This window comes from Osmerus mordax, chromosome 18 (assembly GCF_038355195.1).
Source record: "Osmerus mordax isolate fOsmMor3 chromosome 18, fOsmMor3.pri, whole genome shotgun sequence".
In the NCBI taxonomy this organism is placed as follows: Eukaryota; Metazoa; Chordata; class Actinopteri; order Osmeriformes; family Osmeridae; genus Osmerus; species Osmerus mordax.
In genome coordinates, this window is record NC_090067.1 from 2949373 (window position 1) to 2959661 (window position 10289).

General features: G+C 43.3%; 2 gene segments (V, D, J or C); both read left to right on the forward strand.

Annotated features, from left to right (window-relative positions):
- Positions 1-144: 144 nt before the first annotated feature.
- On the forward strand, positions 145-1779 carry LOC136962327 (Ig kappa-b4 chain C region-like). The segment is given in 2 exon segments: positions 145-163; positions 1188-1779. A coding segment is annotated over 1 exon segment (246 nt).
- A 4280-nt stretch (positions 1780-6059) lies between these two features.
- LOC136962456 (Ig lambda chain C region-like) lies at positions 6060-8121 on the forward strand. The segment is given in 3 exon segments: positions 6060-6192; positions 6770-6829; positions 7530-8121. Coding segments are annotated over 3 exon segments (513 nt in total).
- The last annotated feature ends 2168 nt before the right edge of the window (positions 8122-10289 follow it).

Sequence of the window (10289 nt, forward strand, 5' to 3'; positions counted from 1 at the left end):
TAGTACAGTGTTGTGTTGAGTGAGTCCAGGTTGAAGCAGACAGCAGCTGTGTGCTCTGGTAGAGATGCAGCATCACAACACAGAGAGGTTTTTGTACGACGACTTAACCAGAGTCAATCACTGTGGTTGACTTTTGGTGGAGGCACCAGACTGGATGTTGGGAGTAAGTATCTGAACAAGATTGAATCTTCTCTGTATTTAACTAAATATGTCTTGACATCAATACTGAGTGTCACTTCTCTGAATATAGTTATTTTTTTCAACCATTTAGAAAATTCTGAAAAACTAGATTTCAGGCTTAAAAGGAAAATACATGAAGAAATCTAAAACTTTTTCACAATTCTGAAAATGAGCTAAAAGCAGTCATTGAGAAAGTATTCTTGATGCTTTAACAAAGAAACTAAAGTCTAACTAAGCTGTGGTGAATCCAGCAGCAATAGGAGGGAGGTTTTTGTACGGGCAGTAATAGAGGTTGAATCACTGTGGTACACTTTTGGTGGTGGTACCAGACTAGATATTGGAAGTAAGTAACAATCTTTACTGAAATGGATTTCACTTTTTGGATGCTTCATTCTTCATAGACATTTTCAGGTTTTAAGAATTATTTCCAAAGGTGTCCTCTTTTTTTGGTAATTTTGTAATTGAAACCAACATGGTTAAACCTTCAAATTCTTAGAGATCGTATTTTTTTTTTTAAATGAGTAATATTTTCTGGTGAATACTGTAAAATTACAAATTTCAACTGTTTAATCCTAGTTTGTGATTTGTACTTCATCTTAATGCTGTTTGTTCATGGGTGGATGCACTGATCGTCTGATGAGATTTGACATGTTGTTTTGAGTTATTTATGCACCTGCATGATCATATGTTAATATCTATAATGTCAGTTCATGAAATGTATTTAGATTTTTTGATTTGGCCAGACTTATTTTGATACAAACTGCTAGTTTTACACCGACTGTGACCATTTTAGTAATGATCATTTCCCACCAAAATACCATCATTGTGTTGCCTTGTACAGTATGACAAAATATGGACTCATGATAATTTATTGATATTTTGTAATTAATCCAGAAGTAATTGCATTAGTCTTTGGTTGAAATAGCAGAAGTCCATCTCTGTCTTCAAAGACAATTTCTTAAACTGCTGAGTATGTTTGTAATCTGACGTATTGTGTTTGTCTCCAGGTAACCGTGCCCCCACCCTGACGGTGCTGCCCCCCTCCAGTGAGGAACTGTCCAGTAAGAGTACGGCCACGCTGATGTGTCTGGCCAACCAGGGCTTCCCCTCAGACTGGACCCTCAGCTGGAAGGTGGACGGGAGCAGCAAGAAGACCCAGGAGGCCAGCAGGGGGCTCCTGGAGAAGGACGGCCAGTACAGCTGGAGCAGCACCCTGACTCTCACTGCCCAGGAGTGGGCCAGGGTGCTGGAGGTGACCTGTGAGGCCCAGCAGAGCTCCCAGTCCACGGTCACTCACACCCTGAAGAGAGAGCAGTGTTCAGAGTAGCCCCAGGCTCACCCAGCCCTGTGGAGAGGGGCTGCTTCCTCTGCTGGGACTCTGTTCTGTGTTCAGCCGTTCTCTGTCCTCCTGATGGCTCCCATGCAGACTAACAGGGAGCTTTTCTAGAGTCCACGTGTCGCTGCTCTCTGTCCACTGAGCTGTTATCAGTTCTAGTGTCGATGTGTTCTGCTGGAGGTCACTATTCACTCTGTACGTTGGCTTTGCTTTGATGCTTGAATGTTGTTGTTTTAGTTGGACAATAAAGAAGTATTCTTGAATTTGAAAATAAGGAATTTGACTTTATTCATTAACATGTTGATTACAGTAATCATGAAATGGAATTGCACATTGAAATAGGTCATTGCATTAATGTATTTTCATCAGATCATCATCAGATCAGCAACACAATAAACACAATGATAGATGATAAAACATTAGTGTTTCGCTGATACTATGATTGTACATGGCTGTAAACAGATCTAGACCACACACCAGTCAAGTTCGATTCATCATCGATATTCATCTGTCATCATGACACAGCATACAGCTCTACAGGAGAGTTGACCTTCTACCACCATGATACCATGGGATTGTGTTCACACAGTAAGGACAGACTCATCCAAAATCACTCATGTTCAATCTGAACATCATTTGAGTTCAGTCATTAAAGACAATAGTTTAATGTGCAGTGATACAACATGGTCCCTAATCTGTGGGACCTTGATGATAATCCCCCTTAATCCCCTGGGGTCAGGTGAGCATCTGGTGACAGTGCTGCTCTATTCTGGGAGTAGCAGAACCAGCCACCCTGAAGATGCAAATCTCACTTTCACTCCCACAGCTCCTAATGTACAGCTGAACAGTTGAGTCTAAACTACCCTGGACTGGGCCAGGTGTGAGGGGGGGGCTGGTCTCATTACTGAGGGGGGAGAGGAGGGGGTAGAGTGAGTCATCTAACTCCTGTCTGAGATGAATGTTACACAGGAATGGAAGTGGGGACTCCCCTCTCAAGTCTTCATGTCAGAGGTCAGACCAGGACCATGTGATCTGATGTAGAAAACACTTTATGACTGGTTAACATGATGACAGTGTGGGGAAGTGTGTGGTGAGGTCTCACATGAGGTTTCAATGAGACATTTACATTTACATTTACATTTAGTCATTTAGCAGACGCTCTTATCCAGAGCGACTTACAGTAGGTACAGGGACATTCCCCCGAGGCAAGTAGGGTGAAGTGCCTTGCCCAAGGACACAACGTCAGTTGGCATGACCGGGAATCGAACTGGCAACCTTCGGATTACTAGCCCGACTCCCTCACCGCTCAGCCGACTGACTGAGACATATGACAATGACAGAGGCAGAAAGGAGTTGATCATGATAGGGATTATGATCATTAGCAATGTAGACTAGCATGATTGTGGTATTTTTTATATTTGTAATCCTTTTAAATTAGTTTCACACTAATATAAACAGAAAGTGTTTTGTTTTTCCATAAGTGGTTTCATATCTTAACTTCATTAGCTAAAACTTTTTAAGGAGTGCTTTGACATGAGGGTGGGTTAGTTAACATATGAGCATCACTGATATATTCATCTCAGTATATGATATATTCACCAGTCAGTGTTCCATGTCACTGTCTCTTCCCCCTCAGCACCTGCAGTAGGTCCCAGCTGTAGCAGTGCAGTCACTGTGCAGTCTGACTGAGGGAGGTTTTTGTACGGCTCTGTATCACTGTGTGAACACATAGACACTGTTAGGGATGTGTAAACTCTGACAGTAGTAATCTCCTGCATCTTTAGCCTGGACTCCACTGATGGTCAGAGTGAAGTCACTCCCAGATCCACTACCACTGAATCTAGATTCAGTCCCAGACTGAAGTGTTGTAGCCCTGTAAAGGAGGAGTTTAGGAGCTTCTCCAGGTCTCTGGAGGTACCAGGCTAGGAAGTCACTATTGTACACAGGACTGCTAACTCTACATCCTATAGAGACTGTATCTCCTGCAGGAACAGCTTTCACTGCAGGAGTCTGAGTCACAGTGTACTGCCCTCTGGACTCTGGGTGTGAAGAGAGAAGATGAAAGAAGAGACACAAATATTAAGGATACATCTCGATCCTACAAAGCATACGCATTGCAGAAAACGGTTAAAATTACAGGTAATATTGAAGTTGATCTTTTATGACAGAACTCTCTTACCCTGTGTGTAGACAGCTAGAGTCCAGATGAAGATGGTGATCAGAGTCATCGTTGTTGTGGGTTCTGTTGTCATGAAGGACAGCTCTCAGTCATGAGGTGTTAAACTCACAGGACTATAAACACTCCCAGACCACTGAAGCATGTGCTGCCTATGCAAAGTGTCCTCTCTGTTCAGACACACTTTCTTGGACCCACAGAGAAACTGTAGTTGAAGATATGTGTGAACTGAGGCTTGATGCTGTGTCTCACAGTCTCTGTCTCCCTCTAGTGGTCAGTGGCAGTATCTCAAAGTGACGCCGCTGACATTGCAGACTCCATCTCTCTTCAAACAGACTCGGAATACATGTGATTTATTGAGATATATTTATTATCAGTGACCCGTTGTTCAGTAAAGCCAACAGTGATGATATTCACACAAAAAGCAACGGTCTTGTTGTGCTCTAGCGTAGTTGCTAGATTCTCTGTAGTGTAAACGCAAAGTTGTATCATCTATGTCCGAAACCTGTTTGAATTTGGATTCATTTGTGTTAATGTCAGAACGTTCATCTTTTGGATGTTAAGGAGGCTGCATGCAGCAGTCTTATTTACTGCACAGTAGCAGCTGTGTCGTGCCACCATCTCTTTTCGGGGGCTCTGTTAACAGAAGCACATGCTATCTAGGTAACTTCACTCATAGTTTTTTCCTGGGAATCCTGAACCGAGTGAACACTGATGTTCTTCTATGCTCAGCTTGTGAGCTACGTTTTGTGCGCAGGTCTCGAGGCCCATCTCCCCTTTGCTAACGAGCTAACAGAGACACGCAGGTGAACTGGTGACGGACGGACAGCTGATGAAAGAATCAATGCAGAGTCACGACGCTAAGCAGGAAAAAAGAGAGATGTTGGAAAGGTAAGAAACGGAGAGACGGAGGAAAGGGCAAGAGTTAGAAAGACAAAGAGAGCAGATACAGAGAGAGAGAGGGAAAGGAGAGAAGGACAGCTGATGCAAAGACAGACTGGGAGACAAAAGGAGAGACGAAAGCCTGTGGACACGGACAGGGAGGACCTGCAAAGACAACTTGAGAGAGAGAATGACAGACGGAGAGATCTGGAAAGAGACGAGCACAGGAGCTCCAGGAGGAGGAGGAAAGACGTAAACAAATAGAAAGAGAGCGAGAGAGAGGATGCAAGTCAGAAAGAGGATCTAAGAGGGAACTTGAATGACAGACAAATATAGACAGTGATGCCAAATGGGATGGAGGGCGCAAGAGAAAAAGAAGCACTGACAAGGGAAGTTGACACACCTGAAGTGGATTACAGACAGAGAGAGATGGAAAGTCTGCAAGAACAGGAGCGACAAGAGAAGGAGAGGGAGAGAGCGAAAGGAATATAGAGAGAAGACAAAAAGACCAAAAGAGGACCTTCAGAGGGTGATTGAAAGACTTGAAAGAGAACTGAGGTGGGATCTTGAATAAAGGGAGGGACAGAAAGAAAGCACAAGCAGGAGAGACAGCAGACGGATGAGGCAGAGAGAACGGGAGAGTGAGGAAGAGAGACATCAAGAAGGCCTGGAGAAGGAATCTGAAAGACTTCAAGAAAACCAGAGAGACATTTAAAGACTGCAGGGACATGAATAGGACCAGTCCAGACAGACAGAGTCCCTGACTCCCTGCAGAGAGAACTTGATCTTGTACAGTGTTCAAAGGCTGCTGGACAGAGGCTCGTTGAACAAGAGATGGATGATCCAAAACATGCAGACGAGTTGGACAGATCAGAGCAGGAGAGAGTCATGGAGGAGAGACAGAGGGAGGAAATACAAATGGAGGAGAGAAGGCAAATAGAAGACAAGAGACCAGAGATGGAGGTGAGATGGAGACAAGAAGGAGCTTGAGAACAAGGCAACAGAAGAGGCAGAACAACCCAAGAAGAAAGGAGAAAAGGAGAAAGAGAGGGAGGAGGAGGAAAAGGAGTAAGAGAGATGGAGAAAACCCAGGTGGTCAAGTTGTATGACATGAAAGTGAAAGCTGCAGACAACTAAGTGTAAGTGTAAGTGGAGTATACAGCATATTGAGAAATGTGTGGGGAAATGTATGGACAGTCAGACATTCATGTCAATAGCCTTCTGTGTACATGAACATTGTTGACCTGTCTCCTTGTCATTCTGATCTTGATAACAAGACCATCAGCAGAGATAGTCTTCCTCATGTGGTCATGTATTCTATCATCAGCCTGTTCACTCATGCTTGGACTAAGTTCCTCAAATCAGTCAGTGAACACTCGTGTCAACTAAAGCTGCTGGGATTCTCTGCTAGTGGAGTCTGTCCACTGTGACTTCACCCCCACTGTTAAGTCTGGGATCAGCATGTGGAAGAAAGGAATATACAACATGGATCACTGTCCCAGCTGCTCTCTAGCCTGTGGACGATATGGAGGAATACTAACAGTGGATGTAATGCTGGACACTGGCTCTGCTGTTGTCATGGAGTCTGATGAGGACGATACACGAGAGGTTCACCAGAGTAGGTCCTGAAACATGGAGTAGGAATACGATAAAGACCCAAGTCACATGATGCTGGAGACAGAGCCTCAGCTGCTGTTGAAGAGAGTGTAGTGCAGGATTGTGTAGTCTGCTGTAGTACAGTGTTGTGTTGAGTGAGTCCAGGTTGAAGCAGACAGCAGCTGTGTGCTCTGGTAGAGATGCAGCATCACAACACAGAGAGGTTTTTGTACGACGACTTAACCAGAGTCAATCACTGTGGTTGACTTTTGGTGGAGGCACCAGACTGGATGTTGGAAGTAAGTATCTGAACAAGATTGAATCTTCTCTGTATTTAACTAAATATGTCTTGACATCAATACTGAGTGTCACTTCTCTGAATATAGTTATTTTTTTCAACCATTTAGAAAATTCTGAAAAACTAGATTTCAGGCTTAAAAGGAAAATACATGAAGAAATCTAAAACTTTTTCACGATTCTTAAAATGAGCTAAAAGCAGTCATTGAGAAAGTATTCTTGATGCTTTAACAAAGAAACTAAAGTCTAACTAAGCTGTGGTGAATCCAGCAGCAATAGGAGGGAGGTTTTTGTACGGGCAGTAATAGAGGTTGAATCACTGTGGTACACTTTTGGTGGTGGTACCAGACTGGATATTGGAAGTAAGTAACAATCTTTACTGAAAGGGATTTCACTTTTTGGATGCTTCATTCTTCATAGACATTTTCAGGTTTTAAGAATTATTTCCAAAGGTGTCCTCTTTTTTTGGTAATTTTGTAATTGAAACCAACATGGTTAAACCTTCAAATTCTTAGAGATCGTATTTTTTTTTTAAATGAGTTATATTTTCTGGTGAATACTGTAAAATTACAAATTTCAACTGTTTAATCCTAGTTTGTGATTTGTAATTCATCTTAATGCTGTTTGTTCATGGGTGGATGCACTGATCGTCTGATGAGATTTGACATGTTGTTTTGAGTTATTTATGCACCTGCATGATCATATGTTAATATCTATAATGTCAGTTCATGAAATGTATTTAGATTTTTTCATTTGGCCAGACTTATTTTGATACAAACTGCTAGTTTTACACCGACTGTGACCATTTTAGTAATGATCATTTCCCACCAAAATACCATCATTGTGTTGCCTTTTACAGTATGACAAAATATGGACTCATGTTCATGTATTAACTTGATTTCATTTCTTCACACTATGATAATTTATTGATATTTTGTAATTAATCCAGAAGTAATTGCATTAGTCTTTGGTTGAAATTGCAGAAGTCCATCTCTGTCTTCAAAGACAATCTCTTAAACTGCTGAGTATGTTTGTAATCTGACGTATTGTGTTTGTCTCCAGGTAACCGTGCCCCCACCCTGACGGTGCTGCCCCCCTCCAGTGAGGAACTGTCCAGTAAGAGTACGGCCACGCTGATGTGTCTGGCCAACCAGGGCTTCCCCTCAGACTGGACCCTCAGCTGGAAGGTGGACGGGAGCAGCAAGAAGACCCAGGAGGCCAGCAGGGGGCTCCTGGAGAAGGACGGCCAGTACAGCTGGAGCAGCACCCTGACTCTCACTGCCCAGGAGTGGGCCAGGGTGCTGGAGGTGACCTGTGAGGCCCAGCAGAGCTCCCAGTCCACGGTCACTCACACCCTGAAGAGAGAGCAGTGTTCAGAGTAGCCCCAGGCTCACCCAGCCCTGTGGAGAGGGGCTGCTTCCTCTGCTGGGACTCTGTTCTGTGTTCAGCCGTTCTCTGTCCTCCTGATGGCTCCCATGCAGACTAACAGGGAGCTTTGCTAGAGTCCACGTGTCGCTGCTCTCTGTCCACTGAGCTGTTATCAGTTCTAGTGTCGATGTGTTCTGCTGGAGGTCACTATTCACTCTGTACGTTGGCTTTGCTTTGATGCTTGAATGTTGTTGTTTTAGTTGGACAATAAAGAAGTATTCTTGAATTTGAAAATAAGGAATTTGACTTTATTCATTAACATGTTGATTACAGTAATCATGAAATGGAATTGCACATTGAAATAGTTCATTGCATTACTGTATTTTCATCAGATCATCGTCAGATCAGCAACACAATAAACACAATGATAGAGGATAAAACATTAGTGTTTCACTGATACTATGATTGTACATGGCTGTAAACAGATCTAGACCACACACCAGTCAAGTTCCATTCATCATCGATATTCATCTGTCATCATGACACAGCATACAGCTCTACAGGAGAGTTGACCTTCTACCACCATGATACCATGGGATTGTGTTCACACAGTAAGGACAGACTCATCCCAAATCACTCATTTTCAATCTGAACATCATTTGAGTTCAGTCACTAAAGACAATAGTTTAATGTGCAGGGATACAACATGGCCCCTAATCTGTGGGACCCGATGATAATCCCCCTTAATCCCCTGGGGTCAGGTGAGCATCTGGTGACAGTGCTGCTCTATTCTGGGAGTAGCAGAATCAGCCACCCTGAAGATGCAAATCTCACTTTCACTCCCACAGCTCCTAATGTACAGCTGAACAGTTGAGTCTAAACTACCCTGGACTGGGCCAGGTGTGAGGGGGGGGCTGGTCTCATTACTGAGGGGGGAGAGGAGGGGGTAGAGTGAGTCATCTAACTCCTGCCTGAGATGAATGTTACACAGGAATGGAAGTGGGGACTTCCTCTCAAGTCTTCATGTCAGAGGTCAGACCAGGACCATGTGATCTGATGTAGAAAACACTTTATGACTGGTTAACATGATGACAGTGTGGGGAAGTGTGTGGTGAGGTCTCACATGAGGTTTCAATGAGACATATGACAATGACAGAGGCAGAAAGGAGTTGATCATGATAGGGATTATGATCATTAGCAATGTAGACTAGCATGATTGTGGTATTTTTTACATTACTTTTAGTCATTTAGCAGACACTCTTATCCAGAGCGTACAGGGACATTCTCCCCGAGGCTAGCAGGGTGAAGTGCCTTGCACTTGTACTGCTCTGTATCACTGTGTGAACACCCAGACACTGTTAGGGTAGTGTAAACTCTGACAGTAGTAATCTCCTGCATCTTCAGCCTGGACTCCACTGATGGTCAGAGTGAAGTCACTCCCAGATCCACTACCACTGAATCTAGATGGAGTCCCAGACTGAAGTGATGTAGCGTAGTAAATGAGGAGTTTAGGAGCTTCTCCAGGTCTCTGGAGGTACCAGGCTAGATAATTAGAGACACGACAGCTAACTACTACATTCTATAGAGACTGTATCTCCTGCAGGAGTCTGAGTCACAGTGTAGTTCCCTCTGGACTCTGGGTGTGAAGAGAGAAGATGAAAGTGTCCTCTCTGTTAAGACACTTTCTTGAACCCACAGAGAAACTGTAGTTGAAGATATGTGTGAACTGAGGCTTGATGCTGTGTCTCAATGATCTCAATCTTTGTCTCCCTCTAGTGGTCAGTGCCAGTATCTCAGTCTGTGATTGGGTTACATGGAGACCAGATGACAGAACGCTGTAACTGAGACTCCTGAGTTAACTACTGCTTAACTACATGCTCTTGTGTTTCTTCCCATTGGCACTAATTTGCGTCTCACAATGTATGCTTCATGTTTTGGCAAACCACAATGTTTTTGGGGCTATCTCGTTGTTTATGATCACTGACCTATGCACTTTTGTAAAGCTCTCTTTTGGAACTCGCGCTTTTGTCCAAAGCGCGCTTTGGACAAAAGCGTCTGCTAAATGAATAAATGTAAATGTTAATGCACGCCTTGTGAGAGTGCGAGGAGGAAGTAGACGGCCGGGAGAAACAAACGTCAGCTACTAGAGAGCGCGCCCGACTTCGCAAACAGTCGGGTCGGGTTCTGAGAAAAGGAATTAAACTAAAAAGAAGCAAGAATTTCAGAAGTCGATTCAATACAGTCGATACATTTGTCAGCAGGTCTTACATAAATTGGGTGGCTCCGTATTTTTACATTTTATTACAAGTACATTCCCATGTGGCAAAATTCATTACAAACATGAAATTGATTTGCAATAAGAATTTTGTTTGAAGAAAACTTTGCAAGCTGTAATACATATATTATTTGTGTCTTTGGATGAATGTGTCTGTGCTAAATAAATGAAATGTGATT